The sequence below is a fragment of the Embiotoca jacksoni genome, unplaced genomic scaffold (assembly GCF_022577435.1).
Source record: "Embiotoca jacksoni isolate LCO1_2020_lvr unplaced genomic scaffold, fEmbJac1.0.p SCAF_26, whole genome shotgun sequence".
NCBI classification, from domain to species: Eukaryota; Metazoa; Chordata; class Actinopteri; family Embiotocidae; genus Embiotoca; species Embiotoca jacksoni.
Window position 1 is genome coordinate 2,189,533 of NW_027185377.1, and position 14,513 is coordinate 2,204,045.

General features: G+C 44.0%; 2 protein-coding genes across 10 annotated transcripts in view; one reads left to right on the top strand and one right to left on the bottom strand.

Annotated features, from left to right (window-relative positions):
* The window catches only part of tex47 (testis expressed 47), a 28,574-nt gene extending 18,746 nt beyond the window's left edge, over positions 1–9,828 (top strand). Inside the window, exon 9 of the mRNA XM_069160079.1 lies at positions 8,538–9,828. The gene's annotated coding sequence lies outside the window, so the exon portion shown is untranslated. The remainder of the gene's footprint in view (positions 1–8,537) is intronic.
* LOC138204670 (rho GTPase-activating protein 44-like) overlaps positions 1–14,513 on the bottom strand; it is a 70,439-nt gene that overhangs the window by 13,680 nt on the left and 42,246 nt on the right. For 4 of the 9 annotated variants that reach the window (XM_069160074.1, XM_069160069.1, XM_069160076.1 and 1 more), the window contains exons 7-17: positions 13,015–13,132; positions 12,108–12,176; positions 11,919–12,000; positions 11,040–11,167; positions 10,253–10,364; positions 6,538–6,619; positions 6,370–6,450; positions 3,764–3,877; positions 2,549–2,643; positions 2,275–2,455; positions 117–134 (exon numbers count right to left, since the gene is read on the bottom strand). In XM_069160074.1, coding sequence (XP_069016175.1) covers positions 117–134; positions 2,275–2,455; positions 2,549–2,643; positions 3,764–3,877; positions 6,370–6,450; positions 6,538–6,619; positions 10,253–10,364; positions 11,040–11,167; positions 11,919–12,000; positions 12,108–12,176; positions 13,015–13,132 — 1,080 coding nt within the window. The remainder of the gene's footprint in view (positions 1–116; positions 135–2,274; positions 2,456–2,548; positions 2,644–3,763; positions 3,878–6,369; positions 6,451–6,537; positions 6,620–10,252; positions 10,365–11,039; positions 11,168–11,918; positions 12,001–12,107; positions 12,177–13,014; positions 13,133–14,513) is intronic. The other 5 variants (XM_069160070.1, XM_069160077.1, XM_069160075.1 and 2 more) reach the window with 3 other exon arrangements.

Sequence of the window (14,513 nt, forward strand, 5' to 3'; positions counted from 1 at the left end):
CACACACACGCACACGCACACACACACTGGACAGATGACAGACAGCTTCTTGTAAATGGGCGGATGATGACGGGGCCGATGAGAGGATGACTGGAGGAAGAGGAGCTGTACTGTACCTTTGTATCTTCCTAATGCTGCATTGTTAAAACAGAGACAAGCACAGTGAGGACAGGTGCAAAGATCGTGAAAGACAAAAGAGGTTAGTTAGCCGCATGGAGAGAGGGGGAGGGTGGGGGAGTGGGAGGCGGAGGGGGTGAAACGTGCTCTCCCTGAAGAGCTTCAACCACGTCCGACCCAGAGAGGAAATTACTGCTCTATTTAAGCTCTAATTAGGTCGACGTTTCCCTCATGGATAGAAACGAAACCCCCGCCAAAATAAAAGAGAAGGTGAGAGGTTTCCTGGAGCTGCAGAGACTCCTTCACTGGTCTGGTTTCTTTGCAGTGGTGACATTTCATTACTATTTCTATTACTAACCAAGTACCAGTCAAAAGTTTTCCACTCAAATCAAGTACAAAACAAGCTTTTTAATTGAAGTAACTGCTTTAATTTGACTTTAATTGACTTCTGGTCATCTACTTTTAGGATAATCTGATGATGTTTTAGGTCATATTCATGCAGAAATACAGAAAAGTCTAAATTTTCAAGCACCACTGAATAATCCGTAGATACTAAATCAGTAATCTTTATCTCTCCACTTCATCTCTGATAAACTGAAGTCCTGGTGCTACGAAGACAAGTGAGCCCTTTGTTTTAAACGACTTCATCCACTCTACTGTATCATGAGTTCGTTCAGGAGGGAGTCACCTTATGACACTTTTCCCATCATTGTTTCCCACAGCGGAGCGAGCTTTAGTATCTGAACATGAAGTAACTCATGACAGGGACGTATATTAATAAAAAAAAAAAAAGCCCCGTCTTAAACTCAGACAACCTCTCTGTTGAAGCCTCGCCCGGGTTCTGAAGACAGATGTGTGTTTCTCTACTGAAAGCTGAGCTCCATTGATCAGACCCGCTCGGTCCAGGTTTAATTAGCCGGGCCTCCTCCCCGCAGGGCCCGATAAGAACGAGGGTGTATTAAAGCATTAGAGAAAGACACTCGGAGACAGACAGCGGGAGAGAAAGAGAGCGACCGACTGCTTTTTCAACTAATCCTCCTCCGCGGCTGCAGGATTGTGGGATTGCTCATTTTCACAGACTAAATGTCAGCTCCCTCTCTCGTCTTTTCCTTTTTCTTTTTTTTCCCCCTCCCTTTCTTCCCGTCTCACCGGGGCCGCAGAGCGCTGCAGATAAAGAGCGAGACGGCGTCCTCTCTGTCCAACTCGGACGTGAAACCGAGCTCCTCACATGAAACCGGGGGAGTTTTTCTGAGTCCTGTCAGGCGGGGCGGGTCGCGTAGGACGAAATTTACTCGACGTGGCCTCGTCTGGAAAAAACAAACCGTCTCTTTAAGCCGTCGGTCAGGACGGGCGAAGGAGCGAGGACGCCCGGGCAGGTGGAGACGGCCGATGATTGATCCAGCGTGATCGCTGGGAGGGTTTCAGACCAGAAGGTTTCTTCACAACCGGCTTTCATCCGACTCGTAGACGGAGGATCGTTTGAAGTCGTAGTTGTGGACCATCGGGATGTTACTTATTGATGTGCGACAGCCGTCAATCAAACCACGAGGTTTGGAAAAGCAGAGCGTCTCTTCCTGTATCGTTTTTCACTTTCAGGTTAGCAGTGTTTGCATCTCTCGGTCCATCACTTTGCTCCAGAGTCTTTGCATTTCTTATCACGTTACCTCGCGTGACTTTGCGCCGTATAATTGCACAAGAAAATGTTTTTTTTCTTGTGTAACACTTATTTTTAATGCCCCATTTTTGCTGTCAGTCTTTATGCTAAGCTAAGCTAACTGTATTTCGCTCCATACTTACAGACATGAGTGATTTCGATCTTCTCGTCAAACTCGTCAAACTATTTCTTTCATCTGCTGAAGTCAGTTTTTAAAACTGATCAATAAAACGACTTGTATTGTTGTTTCAGCGCTTTCACGCAAAAAAAAAAAAAAAAAGAAAAATCTGAATTTTCACCTAAATATTCAACACAAGTATGACTTTCCGGAAGTCCTCCGGTTGTCTATTAATCTCCTCCTGCTACTGTAATTTTTTGGGGTATTATTAATAAATTCTTGGCTGTTTTCTAACCTAACACGTCTCCTAGATTTCGCTCTGCTCCCAAAACTGCTGCCAAACCTTTTCAGAAATGTATTTTAAACAGAGACGGGAGCGTCGTACCCGTCCTTCTTGTAGAACTCCAGCATCATGTTGTCCGTGGCGACGCTGAGCGGCCGTCGGCTCTGGTCGTTCTGCCTGCGGTCCATCTGGTCCATATCCGGGGACGGCATGGAGCTGTAGTTGGCGTTGTGGTTGGTGTGGACGGGGCTCCCGTAGTTCCCCGTCACGTTGAACTCGATTTCTGAGAAAGAATGAAAATAAACATTTTATATTTCTGGATACCAAATAAGCGTCCGGCCGCTTCGGGTCCGTCAGTTCCCGTCCTCGCTCTCACCTCCGGGGAAGAACCAGTCGGCGTGCTGGATGACGGGCTCGATGATGCCGACGATCTGCAGGGAAACCGTCGTCATCATCTCGGTGATGTTGCTGCTGCAGCGGGACAGAGGAGGAGACGGAGGGCTTTTATTTATGGAGGTGAAAAAGTAGCCGCCCGGATCGTAAGAATTTAACGCTCGGAGGGTGATTAACACATTTTGGTGATATTACAGAGGCATTAAAAGGAGAAAATTAAAATCATTACAGAAATGCGGGCTATTAAAAATACTAATTAAAAGTTAAGGAGGGATAAAGAGTTTGTAAGATTTACACAAGCGATATGAGGGTGGTGTCCTTCACCCTTTGGAAAACTGCTTAGTCATCATCATCATGAACACACTGTATTGTAAGAGGTGTCTCGCGGATGTGCGTCTGCAGGCAGCTCGTTGTTTCCGTTGAGGAGAAGGAGGCGAAGGAGGCGAAGGAGCCGAGCCGCGATGACAGACTCCCCGCGGTGTCCGTCTCTTTTCTGAGCTGCTGCATGAAAAACTGATTTCTCCGCCGAACAGGAGGAGCTTCGCGATAACAATTACGACGGAACCAAAGGAGAAGACAGACGGCCCGTTTGAAGCCGACTTCACTCCCTCTTGTACGTCTGATCTCAGCGCGACAACAACAGCTTTTCAGACGGTTGAACGGGGTCGTGCGCTACTCGCATGCTCGGTGGTTGCGTGGCATCTTTAACTGGTGACTGACAGGCAAACATTACAGATAACTAAGGTATAAAAAAAAGCAAGTTCTGCTCGATGGTGATATCAGCAGCACTTTAAAGGCTGTTACTCAGCTGCCTTTCACTCCAATATATTCCAACGTATCATTAGTTTAAGTGCTTTGGTTTGTTCTATCGCTCACAGCTTCAGTTCTTCTTCGCTGTGATTACAGTCTGGACATCCTGCTCGAATTAACGCTCGCTCAGCAGCCCAGCAACAAAGAACAATGCAAAGTGAAATGTGTCTCAGATTTTGCGCTATGAATTGACTTTCGTATCATGACAGAGTGTGTAATACGTCCAATCAGTTTCCTCGACGATACCCGTATCAGTGTCACGTTTTTGCCTCGCGTAAATGGGAAAAGTACGGCGCCTCAAGTCCGAGCACCAAAAACCACCTTGTTAAAAAAACAAAACAAAAAAAAGATCCCGGTTTGAGTTAAAGGCGTCTCTCCGCTCTCTCACCCTTCGTTGTGAGTCCACAGCAGGTTGGGTCCGAGGACGATGGCGATGTTTCCCGGCGTCATCTTGTTGTCATCCTGGTATTCGGTTAGTTTGGAGAGGAATTTGATCAAATACCTGTTAATGCAGACGCAGGAAAGAAGATCAGTCAGAGACAGAACGTGGCTGAGATCACATGAACACATGAACTTCACGTGTGCAAAAAACTCATTTGGTCACGCAACCAAATACACATGCCCCGCCCACCTACACTAGAAACCTGACTCCACCACAGACCTGTCAATCAAACAGACATGTTCCCCCCCCAAAATCCTGCTTTTTAAGGCCTAATATCTGATTAATGAGGGATTATTTTCAGATGGACCGCCGGAAAACTAATAAGAAGGAGTGACTTTAGTGAATGACACCATAATGACTTAATAATAATAATAATAATAATAATAATGAATATATTGACTTTGTATTTGATGAGAGAAGTTGAATGGGAGTCTATGGAGCCAGAGTTATTTTTGGAGCCGACCTCTAGTGGCACTTGGTGGTATTGCAACTTGAGGTGCTTCAGCATCGGCTTTATTTATCAGATCTGGAAGCTACGAACACTTTTACCTCCCTAAAACAAAAACTGAACATCATAACTGGAATGAAGGAGGATTTATTGCATCACAGTTTTTTACTGCACTTGTTTATTTCAGCTTGTTGGACCTGATAAACTTCCAGCTGAATGTATTCAGGAAACACGATGTGTAAAGTGAGAAATGTGGGAAATACCAGAACAATACTGGGCTGTACTGGTTAATCCGGGTCAGGATTCCCATCCTGATGCACAAAGGTTGCTTTCAAACAACAGACACTGTACACAGCAGACTGTATGTCGTGTTACAGCCGTGCTGCTCGTCTTCCATGAAGCACACTGAGCTTCATTATTACAGCCAGCCATCATTACTAGTTCTTCAGATCCAGAAATGGGGTAGTGGGTTTCTGTGGCTGAGCTGTATGACTCATCCCGAGCCGAACCACAGTCGGATGAACATCAGGCAGCTCATCGCAGCGAGCAGCGATCATGTGGACGGGTCTGACAGGTCTCCTCAGAGGAGCGCTGTCTAAAAATACGCCCTATTTCTGCGATTCGATGATGACACTGACAAGCACCTCGCTCTTTTTCAGTTCTCCTCCTCCTCCTCATCGCTCCTTTCCCTCTTTTCTGCCTTTGATCACGAGACAAGCGCCACGGCTTCGCCTTAAATCCAGCGGCGAGCAGAGCAACACCTGGGCGGCGAGGCCTTTCTCTCGACAGCGTCACGCCGAGGTCATCGTCTTTCTGTGGCAGGCGTCAGTTTGAGGCGCACGGCGTCGCAGCCTCCTGCGAGCCGGGAGGGATTTTCATTTCTCTTCAGATTTGAGGAAGCAAACAGACTCTGACAGGCCGGCCGTAATCAATATTTCTATATTTAACTCCGTCACATGACTAAAAGTTCTTTCTTCTCGTGATGAAGCCACAGAGAAATATCTCCCGACTCTGCAGCTCTCTGTTTCGGTTCATCTCGTCGTTTTCAGCTGCAGCTCAGCGTTAACTGGAACATAAAGTTATAATGCAGCATTTAGCAGCTAAAGAGATGGATGTGTTTTCTCAGCGGCACGACTCCACATGAATACTAATGTTTCTCTGCTACTGCTGAACTGGCTAAAAAACATCAGTTACATCAGGTTTAAGAGGGAAGTGAAGGTGAAGGAGGCAAGGAAAGGTAGACGGAAAGAACAGGAACTGATTTAAAAACTTGGGCATTTTACCTTCATTTAGATATTAAATGAGAAGAAGCAAAGGTCCGTCCACGGAGTGTAACCACATACTTAGCTGCTAAAGGCTTTTTCGCCGTAGACTGAATATTAAAAATGGACGTAGCCTCCGTGACGTCAACCGCAGGTTTGATGAAGAGCAGTTTTGAAGCGCTCTCCATCTTGGCAGACTCTTGTGGTGAAGCCTGGTTGTTGACACCTGCAGGCAGTTAGCTAACTGTAACGGCAGCCACCTGTCACTCAAAGCAGCCACGCCCCTTAATTATGTATAACTTTAAGTCTTATTGCAATTTAAATCGGTGAGTTTTGTGTTCAGTTGTTACGAATGAAATAAATTAGCTATAAAGACCAAAACGTTTTTTTGTTTCAGGCAGTAAACACGTTTATTTCTACTGTAAAGTTGAGCATTTTAACACGACGGACTCACTTTAGGAGTCGGCCTCAAGTGGCCATTTGAGGTACTACAGATTTTGGGACTCCAGTGTTCGCTATGTTTACCAGCCTCTGGAGTTGCTGCTTGACTTTAGCCCATACGTTGTGAACTCTGCTACCAGATCACCCCTGGAAGATGTTTTAAGTGGTTCCTCTGTATTAAATAAACTCTCTGTAGCGAGAACCAGCCAGTTGATCCTGGTTTTCAACCTTCTGTTAATGTTAATGTTCAGACCCGAACCCTCCAACATGTGGTTAAAGCACCGAGTTAACCAGAAGAGAAGCGACAGCGTTGTTCTAACTGGATTAATCAACCCAAACACGAAAACCCAGGAAACAGGAGACGACCACGAGGAGTAAAAACAGCAGAAACGGTGACTCACTTAAAGTTGCTGTTGTTGGCCGGTGGGAGTTTCTCGCAGGCACCGAGCAGAGCCTGCAGCCTTTTGTCCTGATCCTGAATGCTGCAGGACGACAGAAAAAGAGACGTTACAGGACAATTAAATGTCCTTGACTCAGAGACAAAAACACAGTTCTGGTCAAATACGCACTTGGAGGCCTGGATCCAGTCGTTGTAGAGTTCAAAGGTCATCAACGGCTCGGGGAGCTCGCGCAGGTACGACTTCAAAGCACCTGAAGAGAGCGAGATAGAAATCACCATGAATACATGTCTGCACTTTTGTGGGTTTTGCAGATACGCATGCACGAGCTCACAGTTTAAGGGATATTTTCCTGAGAAGAAGGAAAAGCTGGATGACGGTAAACATCAGAAGCAACCAGCTGCGACCTGATTAGCACCTTAACAACTCGATACGGGATCAATACAGCAGGAATATAACATGTTTTATTCATGCGTTTGGCTTTTTGTTGTGGAGGTAATTCTCACGACCGTCCTGCAGGAACTCAGAGCACGACTGCAGGTGGAGCAGCCGTCCGTATGGAGGCCTGGATCTGATTGTATGTGTGAGCGAGTGTAATTTCCTGCAGTTTATTGCAGCGTCCACCGTGAGAATACAAAACCTGTGCAGAGCTGCAGCAGAGACACTGCAGTATGATAACATGCAAACAATAAACCACGTTACGTGGAGAAATTACAGAAATGTAGAACTTTTGATTTCTGACGTCTTCAAGCAATAATCTCAAAGATTTTTATTTCAATCATTTTTCTTTTTAATTACTATCGCTGAATGAGGAAACACAGTGGTGATGGAGCCTTTAAAGAATTACAACCTGAAGAAGCGACAGAGTCTGTGGCGACATTCCCGGGAAAAATCTCAAGCAGCACACAGTTAGTGACTATAGACGGTATATAAAAGTAGATGCAGCTTCCAGGTCTGAAAAGTGAGGCTCATGCAGAAATTACCTAAACTGTAATACCACCGAGGGCCACTGGGGGCTGGCTCTAAAAAGGCTCTGGCTCCATAGACTCCCATTCAACTTCTCTCATTTAATACAAAGTCAATAAATACTTTCCACAAATCATTATGGTGTCCTTTGATAAAGTCACTCCTCCCTTTTCTGTTGGTCCATCTGAAAATAATCCTGTCATTAATTGGATATTAGGGCTCAAAAAGCAACATTTTGCAGAGCATGTCTGATTGATTGACAGGCCTATGGTGCAGTCAGGTTTCTGCTATAGGTGGGCGGGGCATGGTGTCCTCGGGTTACCAATCGAGCCAATCGAGTCAGATTCCCAACTAGCTCCTCCCCAGCTCGTCCAAATATGGTCACTTCCTGCTCCAAAATACATTCGACTCCTATCATCACCAGAGTAAAGAGCAGCTTCACCTCCCTTAATCAGCAACTGTTAATCACTAATGACTGTTTATCTACTTCTGCTTCTTACCAGCAGATAAAATGATGAATAACTGCAAACACATTAATACATTTATTCATGAGAGAATAGATTTTTGTTTGCTCCAAATAAATAATTTGCTGGACAATAATTCCTTTAAATTATTTAGATCTAAAGTCTTTTTCTGTGCTCAGTCAGTTTCATTACATGCTCAGAAATAAGACACCAAATATAAAACTTCCTCCGGAGCAGAAAACACCATTAAAATAAACCGAAAACTGTTTTCCACTCGCTGTCTGGTCAGAGCTGGATTTTCCAGTGCTGACGAGGAAGGCGACGGCTGACTGGGCTCCTCTCCGACTTGTCTTCTTGTCTTTCTGGTCGGCTGCATTCACGTCCCGGAGGGGAGCGTGGGATGGATGACAAACCGCCAAGTCAGGGTCTCCCTCACTGAGAGACAGCCGAGTGCACGTCTGGACAGGCCCGTCGTGCGTTAACGTGACATTATAATACTATTTGACCTAAAAGTAACTTTCCAATCATGTTGGTGGCACCCCACTCGTAATATTGGAGCGGCACCTCTTTCATTCCCATTCCATTTCATTTCGTCGGGAGAATCCACGCCTTTAAGGTTCGTTTAGTTGACCAGCTGTTCTTTGTGTTTTAAGCATCCTATTTATTCTGACCTGACGTGTGTGTGCAGCGTGATTCCTGCAGGTTTGTACTGAAATTATGGTTTTATATGATCATCCATAGAAGCAGACGCTCCTCCAGCTGCTTTGGATTGAGGCCCATGAAAGACGAACCCTCCTGGACGCCTCCTCCACCTCCCACAACACGACCACCTCCTCCACAGTGGGACAAATTAGATTGTCTGGCAGAGTTAACCCCATTTAAAGATCGGATCGTTGGAGAGAGACACGGCATCGCCCCGGATGCTCCCGTCTTCCCCTACACGCTCCGAGGAACACGGACGATTGACTGAGTTTCATTTAATATTTAATCCTGCATCATGTTGTTCCTGAAACGGTTTGTCCAGGTTTTGTGCTTTTTATATTCAGCTGATGTGGAAGGTAATCAGAGTTATTAAGAAACAACAGATTAGTCAAAAATAGAGAATAAAAGCATGAATCTTGAAATCCATCCATCCATCTAGAAACATACTATAATTTTGTTCTTCAAGGAAATAAAAGGTCTCATTAAAAACAATAATACTGCCAAAATAAGAAATTAAATACCATAAAGGTATTGAAAGAGTTGATTTAAACTACAATTTGATTTGATTTGATTATCCTATCAGTTAAGAAATCAAGCAATGATTATACCATCTTAACATCTCCCCTCGCTGTGCTAAAACATGACCAGTGACTCATTTTTATTTCAAGGTTGAAAAATTAATCAGTTTGACACGTTTAAAAAAATGCAGTTTTGTCAAGTTAAAAATATTTTCCACAGCTGGTAAAAAGCTGTTGTTTCGGAGACGGCGGCAATATGCAGCAGTCAGCTCCACAAAGACGAGCACCGCCGTGAATAAAAAAAGAAAAAAGATCAATAACAGCTTCATAAAAGCCTGAAAGCTTTTTCTTTCTTTTGTAGTCTATCACAGTTCAGATTTAAAAGCAAATCAGTGACAGCAGCAGAAAGACAACCAGAAAACACATCTTGTTTTTTGGGTTTTTTTGCTGCAGCATCTGCAGAAGATGAAAAGTCTGTCTGACACTAATCCCGGTTATATTTGGAATTTATCACTCCGCGTTTATTGGATAGTTTATTGAAAACGGACAAAAACAGTTTGCTTTGTCTGCTGCCGGGTCTGTCGTAGCAGCCGGAGAAACAAACTGAATCCTAATCAAATATATAAGGAAGTCTTTTAGGTCTCATGTGTGGCTCCTTATATAAGGCTTTCAAATTAACCTCTGATGGGAAACTTACTGCCGACGAGTGACAGCAGCAGAATCACTGATATGTGCGGGAGAAACGCAAACAGACGGCGCGAACGGATTAAGAAATATCGGGGACTTCTTTGATGTTGTAACGATGCCGCTCATTTCCCTCCGTGTGGAAGTGGAGGTGTGTGGGTGTGTGGGTGGGTGTGTGTGGGGGTGTGTGTGTGGGTGTGTGTGTGGGTGTGTGTGGGGGTGTGTGTGTGGGTGTGTGTGGGGGGAGGGGAGGTGCAGAAATTAAGACTCCAAAACCAGCGATGGAAACCAACTCATAAACCTAGCCCCCCCCCCCCCCCCCCCCCCCCCCCGTGAGGCAAGTTCTGATGGTTGCAGGTTGTCATGGCAACAGATTAGGTGCAGCTGAAGCTCCTTTTCCAGTGCTGGAAACAGCTCAGCTCGACCGTGCTCGGCTTCTCTTAGTTTTGCATCCCCAGATGTGGATGGTACCCGGCAGGTGGACTGATGTTTTTTGGGTATCTGGTAACTTGATGGGTCAAGTTTTTTTGTTTTTTGGGGGGGAAAGCTCACCTGCGATGGCGTGAGGGTCTGCGGAGTACTCCTGAACGTCCAGCACGCCGCAGTCCAGAGACGCTTTCAGCTTCTTCAGTTTGGAGGCCGAGGGAGCGACTCTGAACAAACCCTGAGACACAAAAAAACCTCACCTCACTGCTGACAGAAGCAGAACTGATAACTGACAGTGGCGGGAGGAGTTAAAGTAGGAATGTCACAGTGTAGAAATAGTTAAAAGTCCAATTTCAGATCACATATGCTGGTAAATGTGGAGCTAAGTGTTTCTACATTTTACTAATCGTGAGATAATATTACATACTAATAATTAAGCTCAACATGCAGCAATCTGTCGGTGGGTTGATCGTTATAAATGTGAGCTTCCTTCAAAACCTATAAATACAATTTAAAAAAAAAAAAAAACGAATAAAATTCTACTGCAGATCATCTGAAAGTTTCCACAAAAAAACTCACCGAATATAAAAACTTGAGAATTCACCGTACTGTCGAACTAAACGTTCTCCATAATGTGCAACAACAAGAAACAGTCATTACACGCAGAGCAATTAAAGCTCAACTGGTGCCAGCGAGCAGCTCGCTGATTTGATATCACAAAATGAGGCCATTTCTTACCGTCACACTGTAATTACACAGATGGAGATCATTTTATTTCGGGGGTTTTAAGTAAACAGCGTTGACCTGGACCGCTTTATTTTTCCTTCCGTTAATTAAGACCGACTTCATCTCGGTGGCGACTTCGGCGACATTTTCTGGCCGGTGAATGCGTTTCCCGTGTCGGTGTGTTTACCTCCTCCTGCATGCCGCACTCCAGCAGCATGGTGACACAGGCCTCGATGGGGAAGGCAATATCTCTCCCGCTGAGCGCTAAGTGCTCCTCTAATGGTTTCCCGTAGCACGGTTTCTCCACCCAGGTCTCTGTGAAGCACACGCATTCGTTACACGCTCGAAAAAATACCGACGCTCAGAATATCAGGCAGGAAAAAAAAAAAAAAAAAGAGTTAAAATTAATTTTCTGGGTGACCTTCAAGGTCCTGGAAACCTCTTTTCTCACTGATTATAAACAAATAGCGCACAATTATCTGTCATAGTTAACAGAGATACAAGTTTTTGTTTGTGCACTGATGCAGCATCTTCATCTAATCATAATGGAGGGAAAGAAGCAACACCATAAACAAGCCTAGCTCAGCAGAGTAGCACTAACTGACTACTGAAAAACATTTTACTTGATTATGCTACTTTTAAATTCTATATTTAAACTAAGCTCAATTATTAAACGATGTCATTAGTTCAAATAAGCAAGAAAGCTGCAACATATTTTGTTTGTAGTTGCTGAGCTCTTTCTGTTTGCTTTAGATTGAAACACAGAGCGCCTTTTACATAAGAGTTTAGGTTTCAGAGTCCACGATAATCAAAGAGTGGTTTCATATTCATGTTTTATTCATTTGTTTACTTAGCCTTTATTTAACCAGGATTGTCCCATTGAAATCAAATAATCTCTTTTACAAAGTTTGTGTAACATACGACGGTTATGGAACAAAGTGACGGGACATTTGTTCGTCCTTTTCACGGCGCTTCTCTTCAAACTCGGTGCAGTTTTTCTTCCTTTTTTTTTTTACAACAAATGCACGAACAAAAAAGGACTGCGGCACGTTGGCCTCGAACTCACCCTGATGAGCTTTGATCTGAGGCAGAACACTCTGAAGCAGCTCTAATGACTTCCTGTGGTACTCAGCCTGGACTTCTATCAGCTACACAGAGAGACAGAAAGAGACCAGACAGTCTGTAGTGGATGCTTCTTCTTTTTCTTTTTCTTTTTTCCAATGTGTTCACTCATCTGTAGAGATGCTGCACTTACTGTCTGGAAGTAGCTTGCATAGTCAATTTCTTTGGCCACAAAACTGTACATGTCTGCTGATAACTGATCCTGATGGAGAAGAAAAGATGTTTTTAAACAACAAACTACATGACAAATGCAAAAAAGAAATACGAAATACATAAAACTCATATATGACCGTGTAAAAAATGTTTGACCTTTTTTTTAATCTAAAAATTTTTAAAAGCACAGGCGTGACTAATAACATTATTTTGATTACTTACACCCGTGAAAATGTCTTTAAAAGGTCAAAAAATATAGAACACAAAGGTGGAAAATTAATAATAGACTAAGTTACGGCCATTTAAATCCTGATAATAGCTGAAATGAATCACGTGTTGCAGGATTGGTTGAAGTTTATATGTGCCCAAGTTGTATTCTGTGATGTGTTCAAGTGTTATGTAAATCTCTGTGTGTACTAAAAATACACCTCACAGCTGCGCTCCCTCCTTTATTTCCATCTTTCCCTGCTTCACACACACCTGATGATCTGGATCAGCAGCATGCAGCCAAACAAGAGCGATCAGGTGTGAGTAGAAGTAGGAAGGATGGAAAATATGTCACGAGAAAGATGATTTATAAGCAAAAATGTTAAAGTCCGCCTCCAAAATGTGTTTTGGTGTTTCTTGTTGTTGGAGAATGAGGAAGATGTTTGACACAGTTTTTCTATTAACAAATCTTTTACCGTCTTACATGCAGAAACAAGCAGACGACACCGTCCTCCGTTTGGAGCCGTGTTTCCGTCCACCTGATGAATCTAAGTCCAATATTTAAGTCTCTTTTATCTCTGTTTTTGGTCTCCTCCACCACCTCTTGAGGAACATAATCTGCCTGATAAATGCTGCAACTTTATCCGCTATTATAAATATAAATAAACGGATCCACTGACTCGACAGATCTCCATGCGGTTGGCGGCCTCCTCCATCTCCTCCCTGAGGTGGTCGGCCTTGGCTCCCCCCGGCTGCAGGTTGCTGGACATTCCCGAAGACTTAGTAGACTGGTAGTACCTGCAGGCAGAAAATACGCTTTTGAATGAATGAATGAATTTCAGAATATTATTGTGGCTTCTGACTGAGAGAGAAAAATCATCGACAGCGAGACCTGACGGCTACTTTTACCAGAATGACTCAAACTGTTTCCTCAAAAAGGATTAAGTCTCTGGCTGACAAAATACTAACACTTATCTCTCTCTATATCCTCATTTATTCAACTTAAGCTGTTTTTTTCTTGTAACTCTGGCTGTCAGACTCTGCTGTTCTCCCTCCGTCCCTCCGTCTGTCCGTCAGACTTTCTGTCTGAGTGCAGATAATATGCAGCGCTGCCAGAGGAGCTCAGCACACAGCGGGATGATGGGAAAAAAATTGCTTGAGATTTGGGTCACTGAAAAAACTGACTTGACTGGGCTGCAGGGGAGGAAAATAACATTTCTGCATGTCGTAGCTCATAATGGTCCTGATAGGACAGAGAATCGGCTGAGTGATGAGTGTGTGTGTGTGATCAGGAAACAGCTTCTGATTGGACCAGACTTCAGCTTCAACTCGAGGTCACAGAGAGGTTTCTCACCCGCCCTGAAGTTAAGTCCAGAGTTCATTTTGGTTTGTGGAGTTGCTACTCACTGAATTTAGTGATGTTTCTGCACGTGGAAAGTAAAGAAAATAAATGAGGGCTTAAGGAGTTAATTGTGTGAATAAAATATATTGTTTTCCGCTGTGCTGACTTTTACCATTTCTGGTTTTGACCCCTGACCTCATTAGATTTTATGACTTCTTTAAACATTTTACTGACATATATTCAGGATAAAAACTGTTTTTCTTGTTGCTGTAACATTCTTTAAATGTTTTAATTTAATTTAATGTACACGAGGTGCACTCAGTTGCAGTAAAAATACAATATACAGTACAAATACCATCTGTTCCCGTTGGCCACAATCACAGCGCAGCGCGGGGGACGTGCATGAAGCAGCACCTGAGCTCCACGGTCTCTGAACCTTTTCATCTCCCCTCCAAGAAGCAACGCTGAAAGATACTTTTATTACTTACAAAGCAGTTCCTTTGAAGTCCTCCATCTTTATGCTGAAGACCGTAGGTTTGTGTCGGCAGCTCTAAGCTGAAGTCATCTTTTCCCCGCAGCACCACGATGAGCAAACATCGAGGCGGTACATTGTTAATTTATGTGCTTCAGCTACCCGTTGTTTTTAAAAACGCCTTCGTACAGTCTATTTAGCATCGGGTGGGAGCACGAATCTGTCAGTAGTCTGCGGTGTTCGAACCCCGGGAGGCTGTTAGGACCGAGTTTAACAGCAGGATGCACTAAGGACTCCGAATCAAAGCTCAGACTGAGGAGCGGAACAAAACGTGAAGCTTTTCACACAGCAAGTGTGAAGAGTGC